Below are 17909 nucleotides of genomic sequence, written 5' to 3'. Positions count from 1 at the left end.
CTAGGAAGAAAACATTCAAAGACATGAGATGCACTTCTAGCTATGAAGATGCACCTATCTCAGATTTGACCTGTTAAATCTGAGGTTGGCTTCTACTCGATAGGAAGGAATGTATAAATATTAATGCTCTAGGTGTACTTTTATCTTTTATGTATTAGCATGTCTTTCCTTAGCATAATCAGAGCTAAATCAGTCTAAAGTCCAAAGAAGACATGCAGCTCATTAAATTTCCCAGTAATAAGTTAAACATAAAAGGAACCATGTTCCATTTCTTCCACTTAAATGCAATCCTCAGAAACAGAGGTTAATGCCATAAATGCTTGGAAAACAGGTGGTGAGATATTTCTGCACCAGGATTATGAAGGATGGTAATGATGTAAGAGCCCCTGCAAGATAATGGTTTGATGGATTTGTGCATTTTTTTCTCTTCACCAGATCATGATTCCATACGAAAACCGGACAAGTGAGGTGATGTACAATAAAATGAACATATCAGAGCTTAGTGCCATGATTCCACAGGTTGGTTGGGGAGAACTGAAAATTTTTTTTAATCTGATCTGTATAATTAAAACTGTCATTAGTGTTCAGAGCAGCATGTTAAAGAAGTATCATTAGGAATGTGTGTGCATATTTGCAGAGTATGTTCTCTTAAATATAGTTCCAACTTTAATGAGAATTGAAAACATATGTAATGACAAAGTGTAATAGTTTCTAAGTTTTTAATAAGTAAAGCATTGAAATGATTAGTTTTAAAGGTGTAACTTAGTTAATAAATCATCTCTCTTCCATAATCTGCTTTAACCAGCCTTCTCTTTGTCATTGCAGTTTGACTGGCTGGGATACATTAAGAAGGTGATTGACACCAAACTCTATCCTGAGCTTAAAGATATAGGTCCTTCAGAAAATGTGATTGTCCGTGTTCCCCAATACTTCAAAGATTTATTCAGGATACTAGAAAATGAAAGAAAAAAGTAAGGATCTTATGATGGTTTCACTCACACTTGTAAGGGGACATCAAATGCCTTTTCTATTTTTTTTTCCCATGAGTTTCAGCTATTCTTGGAATCAAGTCTCTAGGCAAACAGTCTGTTTGGATTTGTCTGAATGAGGATTTAGATATTACCCTGTGCACAGCAAGAGAATTTTCAGTTTCAACACATTTCTTCTATGGTTAACACATGTTGCAGTAAAGCTGCTCTTTCCAGAAGCATTCAGCATCTCTTACTTTTATAGGGTCTTGTATCTTGTGAAATCCTTTACACCTGTAGAACAGTTGTAAAATGCAGGTAGCTCAGATTAAACATGGTAGATGTGCTTTGCACAGGGAAGCAAGACAGCTTTGGGCAGTAATGAAAAAGTGACATCCCATTTGAAACATCCTTACTGATGACATCTAAGGGATTTCTGTGATAATTTGGTCTCTGAGGCATGTTACTGAACTTGAAAATAAATTTTGTTAAGATGTTGTCTCCAAATATCAATCTGTGCTGATTGTACAGTATGGCCACAGCCAAATATATTTCAGGAAAAAAAGGACAAAGATTATTCTTATATTGTCTCTCTCTGTCACTAGTGATGGGATGCTTACATTAGTTCATAGTACCTGTAAAAATAGAACACAAATCAAACAATTAGAAAAATAAAAATTACTGATTTGCCTACAGATCATCAAATATCCTTTCTTTAAAAAGATTCAGATAAGTAGCATTACTGCTGCCAATATTAATTTATTCAAGAAAGTTTTTAAAATTATTTGGGCTGTCCCTGCTTTCTAACTCAAAGTTTGTTACATCAGTGGGTATAAATGTGTGATTTAGAGGATGCATATCTAGCAAGATAACAGAGAATTAGCTATTTCCTGCATAAAAATAGATTTAGATGCAAATATATTTTGTAACTACAGAGTAAATATGTGGACACTTTTTCCATTAGTTTCTTATTCAAGGAAAATCTGAGTATTCAAGAGAATTTAAGCCAGCCTGTGTGTCGTGGAGAAGGAGGCTGGAGTAAGACCAGAAATAATTCCACTGCCTGTCTTTAGCAAAGCTCAAGACCAGGTTTCTGACCTCACAGGTCAGGGGGAGAGGGTGAGCAAAATCAGTTACATTATATGCAGTATATTCACACTGCATATTTTATAGATGTTAATGGCTTAGGCATTTTCTGCCCATTATCCTAAGAAATTGGCATCATAAAATGTTAGAAATGGTGAATAGTGCTAAACTGAACCCAAGCAAGCTTCAAATTCTTGTGTGTAAAATGTATCCAAACAGCCCAGGCCTGATAACCAAGACCATGTTTATCTATTAGGTGATAATGTTCATTACTTAAAATGTCAGAATCTGCTCCAGAGGTAACCTTGCTATCTGGCCTGAGAAAATTAGGAAATCATCTCAATGTGGACTCCTAACAATGAGGTCTCAGCATTTCACTGTAGGGTGAACTGTGAAAGCTTAACAAGGATATTTTCTTTTAGGTAATCTCATTTGTCATTCTCCATATGACATTTTAAAGATTTATTTAATGTAAACAACATGAATTTGATTTGTTACTGTAAATATCTAGACCTGAAATTCCTAGAAAAGCATTTCAAAATTTTAGATTTGCTTCAGTATTCATCATGGGAATTATATTCTCATAATTTCAGGAGATGGAATGCCATTAGGAAAAGCAGGTACTTTCATCAAGTTCATATTCTTTTCAGTTACAAGGCTATCCCTAAATTATACTTTTATTCCAGTGCTTTGTGTGTCCTCTTCCTGAATTAGCACCCTGCTAGCATGGGTACTATTTAAAATGTCACAAAAAGATGGCTCATGCCCCAGTATTTTACCCAGTGATCTGGTAAAGTATTTAATGAAGTTTGCTTCAGGTGGAGGAAAGAATGGAGTGAAAATTAAGTCTGGTTACAGAAGCAATTTGTGTTGGAGGTGGCAAGTTGTACAAACTCGCAATCCCTGTATTAAAAATTTCTCCCTCAGAGAACCTGCTGGGCATTCTTGAATTGTGAAATCATTCACGGGGCAATATTACTAGAAGAGAGCACATTGACGTGGTGTAGCATGAGTTGAGCAGAATTTTCCTTAACTGCATATAATCAAGTTACTGAGTGGAGCTTGAAATAGGTGCAGCAGTGTCCAGAGGTCAGTCTGAGTCCCCAGGCCAGGGCACTGCTGTGACTCCAGCCCAGGAGCTGGGCCCTCCATAGCCAGCTGCCCAAGAAGCTCAGTACTGGCTTGCAGGAGTTTCCACCAGCTTGGGGATAGCCAGCCTTAGTCATGTCAGGCGCTGAAGTCACGCCTTTATAAGAGATCTCCAAGGTTTCCTTCAGCTTTTTGATGCACTAATTCATTTTTATGGGGTTTATCTCTATTAGAGGAAGAAGAGAAGTGTGTGTGTGTAGCTGTAATGTAAATGAGCCATGGCAGAGCTCCAGTACAGCTGTGCCATGTGAAGGGGGAGACAGAACTGTGCTGGCACTAACTGGGAGTTTATATTCCTTCCCTGTTACCGGTGTGCTGGTGCTTTATGGGAGTCATAAATAGGATACTTGAAATCCATCCTTTTTGGAGATCTTTGCAGCTGTTGAAAGAAGCAGCTTTTTCATTCTCATAGATCTCAGAATGCATAATTAGTTTAATAGAATCATAGAATGGTTTGAATTGGAAGGGACACTATATATCGTGGATCATCGATTACAGAACAGGCTCCTCTAGGTGGGTTTGGGGCGCCACCAAGTCCTTAGAGTTTTAAGTGTTGGTGCTCGTAGTTCTCAGGTGGATCGGGGTAAGCATCAAGATTTAGCACCAGGCATAGTGGGGTATCTAATCCCATTTTGGGCCCTGGCTTTCATGGAGTTCAATTAATCATTGCTCTAAGATCTTCTTTGCTGTGGAGGCCTTATTGGCATCTTGGGCTTGTGAGAGCTCAGTTGCTTTTTAATCTTAGCTGCTTGGATAACATGTGACCACTATGCATGCCGTTATAAGGTTAATTTGGGTCTCCTGTAGGACCGCGGTGGCTGGCAGAGGGTTTACCAACCCTAGACTTGCTATGGCTAAGTCAAGTTTACCCTTGTTGCAGCAGCCCTGCCCCAGGCAGGAGCCCTTGCTCTAGGCTGGGTTGCTCAGAGCCCCATTGTGCTGACCCACTCTTAAGGCAAGGGCAGCCTGGCCTTGAGCGCTTCCAGGGATGGGGCATCCACAGCTTCAATGGACAACTGGTTCAGTGCCTCATCTCCCTCACAGTAAAGAATTTCCTCCCAACAGATAATAAATCTGTCCTTTTTCAGTCTAAAGCCAGTCTCCCTTGTCTATCACTGTATGTCCTTGTAAAATGTCCCTCTCCAGCTTTCTTGCAGGCCGCTTTTCCCTTGTCTTACCTTCCCATACCTTTGCAATATGGGACTGTTAATTGAGAAGAGCTCTAATTCATATAGCATATGAGGAATTTTCCTCAGAGATGGAGAGAAGCACTGAATCTCTTTTCTGATCTTAGTCTGTGCCTGGAAAATCAGAGAAGTTACAATAATTTGCCTTGAATTAGTGCCTCTAGCAATAGAGGCAAAAGTTTTTCAGTACTTTTAATTTGATTCGTGACTTAATTCTGAATAGAATTTTCAAACAGATCTAAAATTTGTGAGAGATCTTTTTCTTAAAATGTCAATTAATTTTTCCACCTATCTCATATTAAATCTGTCCTCTTTAATTGCTACCATGTCTGTTGATTAAAATATTGCAAACTCACAGAGTTTTACATGCGCAACCTGCTTTATTCTCAGACAGGACAGAAAGTGCTTTAGTAAATATTCATAAGTACTGGTATAATTTTAACTGTCCCAGCAAACAATCTCTCTACCACTTCCTTTGGGAGTGTGTGTCATAATAAGGGTCATACTGGTTAAAAGTGAGCCTACACTTTCTGCAACAGGCATTTAGCAGGAAGTTAAAATAGAGTGTACTCTTCTGAAGGGTTACAACAACAAATAGTCTGGTCTCATTGAAAGAACAGAGAGGATTTTTATGTTTTATTTGGGTACCAGATTTTGCTTGATGTGTAGAGATTAACTTCTCTGAGCCTCAGTGAACTTATTTGTGAAACTAGGATGAAAATCACCCCAAGATCTGCACTGTAGCAACTTTATCAGCAAAAAGTGTCAGTTTTTAAGCCAACTGAAGATAATGAAATGATTTGAAGTTTGCATAGTTAGCCCAAAATGTAAAATAATCATTCCTCAAATAGGTAAATAAATTCAGATAAATTAATATTTTATTTTGTTTTAAAAAACAAACTAAATCACACTGGGCTTCAAACACATCACAACAAACCCCCTCAACCTTTCCACCTGTTTCCCACCCCCGATCCATAAGCATTCAAGTGGAACCTCCCTGCTGTTTAATGCATTGTGGATCCTGTTGTGGTTACAATCTGGAATTATTACTGTCTCATCAGACAGTAATAATTGGTTTTAGCATGTGTCAGCCTTTTCTTTCCCAAATTAAAGCAATCATCAATTAATTACATTTCCTGCAACTGTCATCCACCTTCATTACTTGTACCTGACACAAACATTTCTGAATCCTTGTTGATATTACTGCCTTTCAATAAGTCACCTTTTGAGACCCTTTTATGAATTTCAGTCTTTCATTCATTGCCATTTTGAGAGAAGCTCCCCAACTCAAATGTAAGGACAAACATTGCTGTGTGAAAACAAGTACGCAGAAGACAGAATTGATTTTTTGTTTTGTAAGTAAGTACCAAATTGTAATACATAATTGGTGCATGATATTGATTTATTTAGCTAAGGATTTTACCCAAGGCCTTTGACTGGAAGCAGATCTTTAACCTTTTAATCTGATAGATTTGTATAAATGCTGCAGAAGTTGCTACAGCTGGGTGTTCTTCAGCTCTGCTAAAATATCTGAGACAGATTGTTGTGAGGTTTCTGGAGTTTGAGTAATTTACCAAAACAATGAGAGCCTAGGGTGGTTCACTTGTCATTGAGTGAGAAAATTCCACATTGTCAGAAACTTTTTAAGGGAAAAGTCTGAACTTTGTGGCATTTCTTAGGTTGAAATGAATTTTTAATGATCTAAAATGGTGTGATTATCTAAACAGAGCTAACTATTTTGGCTTTTGTGACTTGTACCATCTTATAAATGTACATGTCACATGCTAAAAAATCTTTTTCAGATATGTTTTACAATTATTATGGGCATTTAGGTGCACTATAAAATATATCTGTGTACTAAAAGAGGGAATATACCCAGTGTGAGAGATGCAGCAACACATCTTGAGCTGAAGGCTTTGTGTGGGTGGACTGGAGCCTGGTTAGAGGCGAAACCAAAGTTATGTCTCAAGCAAATGCTGCTGTCAAGGCAGCATGCCCACAAAGTGTGTTCCCAAGTGTCGCAGAAAGAGGTCTGTGTCGGGGACGAGTCATTTGTCAGTGAGGGGAGACTCGGACACTCAATATGAGTGATAAGCAAGTTCCGTTTATTGAAGAGAGCATCAGACACTTATACAGCAAGCAATAAGCTTATGAATATTTTGTAAGCTAAGCAATCTATTGGTTAAACTATGCTATGAATTCTTCTTCATTCTTTAGGAGTTACATCTCTCTTTTTTCATGTCTCTTTCACTGTTTGTTATTTTACTACAGCTAAGCCCAAGGACATGCTATCTTGCAAGTGCAAGACTTAAAATTAACCACAACTTTGTAATTTTCCATTCTCTAACAACTAAATTCCCAACACCCAAGCTGTTCTGATTCAGAGGAGGGAGCTGCTTGGGATGTGTCTCTGAGTGATGTGTCTCTAAAGGAGTGACACTGCAGCAACAGCTGCATTGCCCCACACCTATGGCAATGGGAGATTGCAGAAATGGGATTTTAGAGATGGGGGAGTTGTTCAGACAGCCCATAATAGCACCCTTGGTTGCATAGGAGCCATTTTTCTATTCACAGAGAAGTCTATGGCCTGTCAAAAATGTTATGTATATCCCAGCGGGGAACAAATAACATTTGAATATCCTGCCTTTGAAGCAATGATTGTCCTTGAAAAACATGTCATGTATAAAAGAAGGTGAGAATAGGAAGTGTAGGCCATTGTTGGACTTGTTTTGAGACTGTTTGAGGTTGAATTGTGTATTTCAGAATGCACCTTTAGCTCATACAGCCACTGCTGAACATGGAGAGATATCAATCTAGGCTGGATAAATCCTCCAGTCAGGTGCCAAAATTTTAGAAAGGGGGCATGGATGCCAGATCTCCTGGGAATTTTAAACAAGCTCTTCCTTGATCTCTCAGCCTCAATTCTCAGAAAACTTTTGTTACTGATACTTCTCTTTTTTGGTATTTCAATTATCCATCTGACAAAACAGGAATGGTAATACTTTAATAACTTTGTGAATAGTAGAAGTTTTCAAAGCATATTGATAACTTCTAATGAAAGATACAAATATGAGATAATGAGTGTATATGGGATGGACTGTTATCTATTCTGTTACCATTTATGTGCCCTACTAATGAGAGGAGATAACATTCACTTTGATCTACAAAAGAAAAACCAGTTAATCTCTGGATAGAACTTTGATGCAACTGTTATTATAACACAGTTCTTACCACTTCTAAGGAAAATCAAAGCTGCCTTTTGAAATAAAACATTACCTAAAAATTACATACTATGTGATGGACCTGTTATAAATTATCCCTAGCAGATGGTTATTATGGGGCAATTATATATTAAATGGCTGCAATCATACAGATTCTTCCATATAATTGGGATTTATCAATTTGGCCATCACTCATTAATTTTTAAGGTGAAGTTTCCACCATTGGGGTAAAATGTTTGGGGAGATATATCTGTAAGTGCTTTGTGGTACATCATATGTGTTTACATGTCTGATAAAAAATATTCCTGATTTAACAGGACTCTTGCCAATTACCTGGTATGGAGGATGGTTTATTCAAGGTTATTTAACCTCAGTAGACGCTTTCAGTATCGGTGGCTGGAATTTTCTCGGGTAAGTTATGCTTTCATAGCATTTACCAGGGTCCTAGTGATGACACTGTTGGTTTCCCTTATAGTTGCCTATACCTTTGCAAAACAAAAAATGTTTTCCATGCTGGATACATTTCTTGAATAAACTTTTTTATTTTTGAAGACGCCCTATAAAACAATTGATAAACATATTTTTTGTGTTTGACACTAAGACATTTATATGACACTAAAACAAAAAAAGTCTTTTAGATTATGTTAGAGAGGTTTTCAAACTTCCCCTTTAAAAAACTTAGTCTTCCTTGGCAGAAACTTGAATTAGGTTATGTGGGCTGTGACATTCAGGCCAAACCCTTTTGACCAAAATCTATACTTTTTGAAAACTACTGTTTGCCCATTTGTGAATACAGATGTACTAAACCAGAAGTCTAGGATTTTACTTTTTTAAAACTTTCTCAGCACTCTCCCATGCTCTAATGCCATTGCAGGAGCTCAAGCACAAGGATACCCAGTCATTTCCACAGAGAAAATGATCAGGTGCCTTCCAGCTTAGGGTTGCAGAAGAACCAGAAAAATGCTAGAAGCTGTGAGAGCAGAACCAATTATCTGTTCAGTAATATGGGCATCTATGTAAAACACATACATTTGATTCAGTGAACCCTGAATAGAAATCCACCTTGGTAATTGTGCGGGCAGTGTTTCATCCAAGGATGAAACTGAAACTGAATGGTGTTTGGTCTTGTGTCTCAGCTTCTTTGGATGCTGAACTTTGTTTGCCATTATGAAAATTGGCGGACAACAAGTGGCTGGCATGGTGCAGGAGGTGTGGATGTTCTGTCCTCCCTGGTGAGCCATGCAGGTGACTAAATAATCTATACTGTTTTGCTTTGAGGAATACTGGAATAGTTCTGAGTTGATCACATACCTAGCAATAATCTCCAATAGCGTGATGGAAACTACATAGGAAAGGCAGCCTCTTGTACTTCTGAGATCATATTCAAAATAGTCTTGTTAAAGACGCTATTTTCTTAATGTAAAATATGAGAAATTTGCTGTCAGAATCACAGTGACAAGTTTGTAGGTGTTCCCTCCTGGGACATATCTTGCTAGTCAGGTAAAATACATTGATGCTGGCTATCAGCCAGTCTGTAGCATAATACTGAGTTACATTGAGTTATATAATGGCAGAAAAAATCCTGAAAGAAAACATTAAGCTTTGGGTACTGTGCATTTTAACATGGTAACTGGCTGCTGTCACATCTCTGGGACATAGAAGCTTAGAGAGAAATCGAATTCAAAGTGATTCAGTGCTTATTAATAATCTCATCAAGGCTGTCATAGAATTACAGAATGGGTCAGATTGGAAGGGACCACAGTGGGGTCATCTGGTCCAACCTCCCTCCCTGCTCAAGCAGGGCAATCCCAGAGCACAAGGCACAGGATTGTACCCAGGTTTTTCTTGAACATCTCCAGTGAAGGAGATTCCAAACTCTCTCTGGGCAATCTGTGCCAGTGCTTGTTCCCTGCAAAGGGAAGAAATCCTTCCTCATGTTCAGGTGGAGCCTCCTGTGCATCAATTTCTGCCTCTGGTCCTATTGCTCAGCATCACAGAAAAGAGCCTCCAAAAGGCTCCATCCTCTTGGCACCTCCCCTGCAGATACTTTTAAACAGTGATGGGCTTCCTTCAGTTGTCTCTTCTCAAGGCTGAACAGGCCCAGCTTCCTCAGACTTTCCTCATAAGAGAGATGTTCCAGTCTCTTCATCCTTGTTTCCCTTCACTGGAGCTGCTCCAGGAAATCTCTGTCTGTCTTGTGCTGAGGAGCCCAGAGCTGGGCCCAGCCCTCCAGACAGGCCTCACTGGGCTGGGTGGAGGGGCAGGATCACCTCCCTGCCCTGCTGGCCCCGCTGTCCCTAAGGCACCCCAGGATCCCCTTGGCCCCAGGGCGCTGCTGGCTCATGGACAGCTCATTGTCCATGGGACCCCCAGGCCCTTCTCTGCAGAGCTGCTTTCCAGCAGGGCACCCCCAGCCTGTGCTGCTGCCTGGGCTGGTCCTTCCCCAGTGCAGGGCCCTTCATTTGCCTTTTCTGAACTCCAGACCATTCCTCTGCCCCTCTCTCCAGCCTGTCAGGCCCTTCTGAAGGGCTGCCCAGCTCTGGGGGTATTGGCCACTCCTGCCAGCTCTGGGTCTGCAGGGAGCTCACTGAGGAGGCCTCTGCCCCTTCCTGCAAGTCACTGATGGATAAGTTAAACAATTCTGGCCATGTAAATGGGTGTAGATTTCACAGGTCAATAGAAAGGACATGAGGAATGGAGTCCAAGGCATTGCACTAGTCTATTGTTGAGTAAGATTTGTCTAGTCAGAGGATGGAGAACTAGTGGCAATTTAGGATCATAAAAAAGAACCACCAACCCCTCTGTCAGGTAAGAGAATAAAACATTGAATTACTACTAAAAAGATATGGCCATGAGATAAATCAGTGACCATTAAAGAAAAGAATGTATTTTATACATTCATTGTTTCATTAATTCAGTTAGCCTCAACCATCATAAGCAGCCTTTTTTTTCTCCAGTTTCTCACTTTCTATTGGTGGCTTTTATACCTTATGTGTAGAAGTCTTGGCACCAGGGCCTTAAAATCTGTGCAAGGAGAAAGAAAAATGCATGATGAGACTTATAAAAAACTTCAGGTTTAGAAATAGAACAAACCTGCTGACTCTAGAGAAAGTGCTTTGAGTACCTATACCAGCAACAATCAGCAGCTCCTCTGCAGTGGCACTTTGAGGCCTTGTAAATGTGCAGTGGCACCTGGGGAAGAGGTTGGTTAATTGTGTCGTGAAGCTCTGAATTGGCTGGGAGGGCTTGAAACCTGCTATTTATAGCCACTGTTACTACCTGAAGTACTGTGTTTTAGAGTGGTACATTAATATTAGGAGGACCATTTGAGGGAGTTCCTGTTGGCTGTTGTGACATAAATATCAATAAACCAGCTGTGGGATATAATCTATTGCTCTCAGCTCTATTTTTATTGGTCTCACAGCCTGTGCTGCCTTTATGTCCTCCTTACAGTCAAGCCTCCCTCAAAATAATGATAATTATTATGTTGTAATAATAGTATGCCACAGTCTAAAAGTCAGCTCTGTCTCCTGACTATTTCTATGGCTGATGCATACTCACAGCTTTTGGAAGGAATTTCAAGCTCTGATGACTAATACCATAGTTTCCTTCTTTCCCCTGTACCAGGAAAAAGCTCCATTGCAGGTTTACTCTGACCCTAGAGAGAAATTTTCTTCTCTTTTGTTCTTATCTTTTTTTGAGTGTTTTGTTGTGTTATGTATAAAGGTTGAAGAATTTGGAAAAGGAGTTGATTGCCAAATTTGGCTTTGTTTAGAAAAAAAAACCACCTTATTTTTTATTGGTTTGACTAATAGTGGTTCTTTTTAGAAGCAATGTACTCTTTGCCATCGAAAATCTATTACTGCATATAGAGTATTAATAAAAAGCACTTGGAAATGCAATTCACTGGTGTATTTAAGTGTGAGTCATTGATTATGCCTAATTACAGACAATATGATAGGGAAAATCAATCTTTGAACTACCAAAATATCTCACCTTCAATAGCTGAGGGTTAAGCTGCTCTGGAATTTTCCAATGAAATATTTTCCTATTGGAAAAAGACAAATCCAAACCCTTAATTTTTCTGGACATTTAATCTTGTGCTCAAAGGAGGAGAATAATGGGAAAAAGGAAAGGGCTCAGAAACTGAAAAATTGGTGCTTAAAAGGCTTTTATAATCTGTGAGAGGCCAGAATCTCTATCCCACTTGCTCTGGTCTGATGCTGACTATAGTCTGCCCTTACACTGCTGTCAGGTGTTGGCTGCAAGACTGGAATTGTGCTTGTTCTCTGTGGAAAAGCTTAAGAAGTTGCTTAAGTGGGAAGGGAACACTTTGAACAATGAAAATAACAGAAGTTTCTTAAATCAGCACTGTTTATTGTGCATATGATCTCATCTTCTATCTTGTGTGCAGGATTTATTTACACAAACTACATCTTGATGAGCAATATAATGTTAGCTAGGTAAGCACCCACAGTAATAAGATTGCTCTTGGGAGAAACAGAAACCAAGGCAGCAAATGTTCTTGAGTTCTGTTTTACCTTGTTCCTTGTTGTGTTGACCATTCTTGACTGTTTCTTTTGAAGCTCATTTATGGTGACATCATCAGAGCCTGAAAGTATGGATTTAATACCATTCCTTTAGTAAAGCATGCAAGTTGTTCTACAAATGTCTTTCTGCTGCTACATAGAGTGATTTTTAAATTTTTTTGGAGGGAGACAAACATATTCAGTGTTCTTGATGATTTAAACCTCTTTTCTCCTGAAAATGCTCCATTTGGGAAAGGAACTGAAAGCAATTTTACTACTTTACACAAACTACCGTAAAAGAAATTGGACAGGTAAATGACAAGAAGATGTGAACCTGTACCCATCTGTGTCAGATGTCATTAGTTCATGGCAATGGAGGGCTCTGCAGGAGATGTTTCATAAGGACTAACCCAATTTTGATGAGGACAATATTCCTCGGCTTCTCACCCTGTCAGAGGAGAGGGAAACGTTTTCAGGAGATATCTCACAGCGGGTTTTTTCTGGAGGAAATTGTCTCTCACACAGAAAGAATACCAAGATTAGTCCAAAGTAAGCACTAATTCTCAAAGCCTAGTCCCTCTAAATCACTGCTATCATTGTACTGTTCTGAAGTTTAAAATCTTACAGGTATTTTGTGGTGTTCAAAATATTTGTCATAGCATTGGATGAAAATAGGAATGACTGTAGAGTATCATTATTTTTCCTTTTGGTGGCTTTTTGACAAATATGCTTTGGTGTGTACCTCGTGTGGATTCTTCTTAAACAGCACGATATTATGGCCTAATACTTGGCCCTGTCAACAGGTGATCCATGGGACTACAACTTTGCTGCCCCAGTGGGATAAATGTGTGGACCTTGTAGAAAATGCCCTCCCCTACGTTGTGGGTAAGATGTTTGTGAAAGCCCATTTTAAAGAAGACAAGAAAGAGATGGTGAGTCCTCTGCAGTCTCTGTCTGCAAATTTTCAATTAGTGGTTTCATCCTTACAAATTGCCTCTGATATTAGAACAGTTTAAAAAGAGAGAAGATTTTTGAAAATGTTTTCATTGAATTTTAAACCTCCAAAACACTAGGAGAAAATTGAATGAATTTGAAGAAGTGTTACCTTTCTACCCACCTGTGCACTGCCCTTTCTTTCCATCTGCAGTCCTACAGACAAATAAGCAGTCAGTTCAAAAACAGATTGAACATTGTTAATTTATGTAAATAATGACAGCCAGGCTGTGCAGGACCAGAGTGAGGGGTATTGATGAGAAATAGTTTGGTATTGCTAATATAATTTATTTTGGTAAAGTTTTCACTGACTAATCAAAAAACTGGTTGAGATTTCTCTGCTTTAGGATTGCTCTTTGAAAACTGTGGCTGCTACACAGTAGCAGTCTGTGTAATCTGAGCAAAATACATGTGACTGGTATCTGGCCCAAATTAAGGGAAGCTGAGAGTCACATAGTGAGAGTTTTTATCTGGGATTAAATCTAAATATATCTAAATAAATTTTATATCTAAAATTTTCAATATTCAAATAATTAATTACCCTTCACATAATTTATGACTTATTTTCAGTCCATGCTTTTCTTATAAAGTTTTCCAATATCTGCTCTTACAGCCATTGATTTTCCAGCAGTAATCACTTTTAAATTGACTGATTTAGTCATTGAACTTAGCTTTCCATGCAGGAGAGGCACAGCCATTGAGGAGACATGAGATGGGACCCTGTGCTGGGAGCAGCAGCTCTGTGGAAGCCCTGCACTGCCCTGGCTCAGTAGCCTGAGTTTGCCCCTTTGACCTTATCCCCTTGGACTGCTTTCACAGGGAAGGATCCCATTTTAGAAAGCACATGCTTATTTGACTCGTCCACATCTTTGTCATCTGTTTCCCTCTCAGGTTCTGCATTTCTTTTCATATTTGCCTTCAGCTGGAGTTTCCTCTCTGAGATCCAGTTTTTCCATCTCCTTGGAAAAACATCCAGTTTGTAATGTGCTATTTGGCCATTTTGTGGCAAAAATATGCCAGGCATATGCAGTATGTTATCCTGCACAGATAAGTGGGAAGAGTAGGAGTATAAGAAATGTACACTATATGGAGGGGATGGACACTTTTCATATTTGCATGTGTGAGGAAAAATTATGAGAAGCAGATAGAGCAGAGTTTCTCTTGAAATGCAAGTTAATTAGAATGTTTCTTAGTATGCACATTCCTTTTAGACCAAAGCTTTGGAAAATTATGAAGTCTGAATTCGCAGTAGCACCCATAGTGAGAAATGCATATAAAATTCATAGTGTAGGTCACAACATTCAGTCTTAAAATGAAAAACCCATGGAGATAAAATTACATACAGATGAAATTCGTTGCATTTCATTTAGAAGTGTACTTTTCAAGTTAATAATTTGTGGTGTTATCATTTTCATTTCAGTGGTTTTCACTTCTCTTTCTTAAGCAGTAAGAATGCATGTGAGTAAAGCTCTCATTTGTACAGGTTTTTTTCTTTTTTTTTTTTTTTTTCTGGCTTATGGCATATATCCGTCTATGATAAGCAAATCCTGACTTGCAGATAATACGGATTCTTTCCCCCCACCATGTTTTGTGATTGATGTTTCATACCTTAGATACTTCTTTTATCAAGAAAGACATTATTTGTGTCTAAATATAGCACTGCTTCTAACTCAGAGTGCCTGCAGTGTTTTTTACAGTTACGCCTGAGCAGTTTCAGTAATAACTTTGATAGCAGGAATAGGTTTCTGCCCCTGCCCCCTGCAGCTACAGCTGCTGCAGAAAGCTTAAGTATACACCAGGGCCCAGCTGCAGAGCTTGAGTTTGAACTTGTAACCTCCAAGTACAGGGAGTTCACCTCATTAGTGAGCAAAGTTAATTGAGTCAGTGCTCTGTCATCAATATCTTTAAGTTACCCAATTTCCTGGGATGCTGTTTACTGTGAATGTTTACTCTTTAGTCATAGTTAATGCTAGACCTGCTCTCGTTGACCCATATTGCCTCTAAAAATGAGAAAATGTTTTTTGAAAAGGGTAGGGGAAAAATGAATAATCCAAGGAACTTTGCTACATTTTTTTTCTCACTTCACCACAAATAAAGGACAGTTCCAGATTAAAATATTCGTCTGATACATTAATGGCAATTTAGCTAAAAGAAATGTTACTTTTGAGGGTTTAGTCCCTGCTTTTAATGACATTTCAGATCTACTAGATTTATAGAATAAGATTATACAAATCTCTGCTGCTTGACATTTTCATTATTTTCAAATGTAACATAACGTATAACACAAAGTTCCAATAAGTCTTCATCTAATGGGTATCTGTCATGTCTTGTGCTGTCTCAACTCTGGTTTGTGCTAAAGGACTCAGGCAGTGGCTGGATCCCTCTCATTGCCTCACTCTCACAGCATTCCCAGGGCTATTTGTTGTGGGATTCATCTGCTGACATAAATAGACAGCAGGTTGCATACACTTCTGGGCTGCCAGACAGATCCATAGGAATGAGGGCTCTTTAGACTCATATAATGCATATCTTAGCCATTATATTTCTTGTTTTTTGTCATTTCAGGGTTTTCTTAGTGTGCATGCTCACTGAACAGTCCTATTATTATTAATATTATTTACTTGCTTGGGATGCAGTCTTGGCTTTGCAGAGGTGTCTGAAGAAGCAGCTGAGGTGAAGTGGTTGTGGGCTTTCCCAGTTTTGCCCAGATCCAAGCTGTCATTTATGGTCCAGGACCACAGAAGCAGCTAAGGCTGCTCAGTGGTGCGAGCCAGGGTCTCCTTCCCTGCTGTAAGTAAAGGGTAGCAATGCTTCACAAATGCAGCTAAATACAGGCTAAATATTTGGATACTGCTTTGTATTTGGATCATGATGCTGTCAGCCCAAATTCAGTTCTCTGCCAGTATTAATAAGGCATGTCTCTGTCTCACACAAACCAAACCAGACCACAGGCATTCTGCAGAAAAGGCTTTATTTGTGCAAATGCCTTTCAGCTGTCTCCGTTTGCATGGGCCAGTGATCTAGAACCTAAGGCACAGAAATCTCCCCAAAGGACTGCAAATCTCTCAGTGTTTTTTATCATTTCACGATGGGTATTCTCACAAATATGACATGAAATGATCAGCAATGAACAGGGTGTGTGAAGCCATAAGGGAAAGAAAATGGAAAAAAACTTGCCTTCAGAAGAAGCGTGTTACTACTGGAGAAATCAGAAATTAGCCTTCAAGAAAGGAGAGCAGATACCATCTGATCTGCAATTATTTGTGGTCTGAACAAATTCTATCACTCCTATACACACCAAAACGTTCCTTACAATGATTCTGCCATGATATATTTTACTGGGGAGGGATTTACTAAATATTTTGCAGATGGAGGAATTGACTGAAGGAATTCGCTGGGCTTTTATTGACATGTTAGAAAAGGAGAACGACTGGATGGACTCTGAAACAAAAAGAAAAGCTCATGAGAAGGTAACAAATATAAATATTGAATAAATACAATCCTGCTATGATAAAGATTTGACTTGAGTGATAACAGTATGCCATGCACTGTATTTGCAGTTCCAGTTACTGATAATTTTCTTTCTGAAGGGACACATTTGTTTTTCTGGATGAGGAGCCATCTGAGCTCCTGCTTCTCTGCTGAAGTTATTTTTGTTGCCTTATTCTTCTTTCCTTGCATCCACCTTTCCCTATCTGGCTCTGGTAGATGTAGACTATGAGCTTATTTCAGATTTGGCTTTTCTTGACAAAGTCTTCACCTTGACTGGAATCCCAGGGACACAGCAATCTACAGACAGAAAACAGTGCCTGAAACACCTGTGACAGCCAAGAGTATTTGCTGTGAAGAGGGAGGATCTAGCCTAGAAGGGGATATGAGAATAATTCAGGTTTCACAGTTTTTCCTGTGCTGTGGAGGGAGGTCTAAGTTGAGAGCTGTCTTTTGAGAGCATAATGGTGATCCCAGCTGAACATCCATTTCCTGGCAGAATAATGCCAGTTATGAAGTGTTATAATCAAGGATGGCATTAGTGGTCCTGATTGCTTTCAGATAAAGTCACAATAAAATGCAGGAGGCAAAGGTGAAGGCTGGAGGATGTACTCTAAACCTCCTTTTCACCCTGTTTCCACATTTACAGCATGTGATGAGTGGAAAGGAAGATTGTCCAGATGCAGAGCCCTGCCCCCAGAGCAGCAATTGGAGGGGGTGTATAAAAAGACAAGTGGAGGGTGTTGTGTAGGTCTGTGTCCTTATTTACCGAGGCAATGGGATATCAGTGAATTAGTAAGCACCCTCTTTGAATAAACTGACAGGCAAGTGCAGCTGAACTGTTCCTGCTCTCTGTGCTTGAATAAAAATAGCAGTGGTTTAATTTAAAAGCAAACATGGACTTCAAAATTTGTAGTAATTCTAATGAAAAGGCTGTTGAGGAATTTTATCATTGGAAAGATTTAAATTCCATGTGCAGTCCATTTGCATTTTATAAAGCAGTACTATTCATATATGTGCAAATGAAATTGAGCTGCATAAATGCACCAATAAACTCAATAACAAGAGAACAATAGCGAAATGACATTTATTTCCTGCTAACCTGGTGGTAAATGGGCTGCAGTTATTACTTCTTCCTGGCTGTTACACTTTTTTTGTTTTTGCTAGAAATACCATTAGAAATATAATAATCTGTAATTTAGATTTTTGGTAAAATTGATGCAAAATAAGAGCAGAATTATTTTGTAATGATTTCCTTAATAAAGATATTCCTATATAACAACATGC

The 17909-nt window shown here is 39.0% G+C and overlaps 2 protein-coding genes across 9 annotated transcripts in view; one reads left to right on the top strand and one right to left on the bottom strand.

Annotated features, from left to right (window-relative positions):
- Positions 1-17909, bottom strand: part of LOC102072464 (uncharacterized) — a 430853-nt gene that overhangs the window by 45472 nt on the left and 367472 nt on the right. The window contains exons 3-4 of one of the 8 annotated variants that reach the window (XR_012578899.1): positions 12153-12223; positions 1124-1262 (exon numbers count right to left, since the gene is read on the bottom strand). The exons of 6 other annotated variants lie outside the window; for them this stretch is intronic. The gene's annotated coding sequence lies outside the window, so the exon portion shown is untranslated. The remainder of the gene's footprint in view (positions 1-1123; positions 1263-12152; positions 12224-17909) is intronic. One more of the 8 variants, XR_012578902.1, reaches the window with a different exon arrangement.
- Positions 1-17909, top strand: part of PHEX (phosphate regulating endopeptidase X-linked) — a 100322-nt gene that overhangs the window by 28791 nt on the left and 53622 nt on the right. The window contains exons 8-12 of the mRNA XM_005484358.3: positions 436-519; positions 826-971; positions 7929-8022; positions 12944-13072; positions 16502-16603. Coding sequence (XP_005484415.1) covers positions 436-519; positions 826-971; positions 7929-8022; positions 12944-13072; positions 16502-16603 — 555 coding nt within the window. The remainder of the gene's footprint in view (positions 1-435; positions 520-825; positions 972-7928; positions 8023-12943; positions 13073-16501; positions 16604-17909) is intronic.

Source organism: Zonotrichia albicollis, chromosome 2 (genome assembly GCF_047830755.1).
Source record: "Zonotrichia albicollis isolate bZonAlb1 chromosome 2, bZonAlb1.hap1, whole genome shotgun sequence".
In the NCBI taxonomy this organism is placed as follows: domain Eukaryota; kingdom Metazoa; phylum Chordata; class Aves; order Passeriformes; family Passerellidae; genus Zonotrichia; species Zonotrichia albicollis.
Note: the sequence above shows the minus strand (reverse complement) of the source record. Positions and strands in the feature narration are given on the sequence as shown.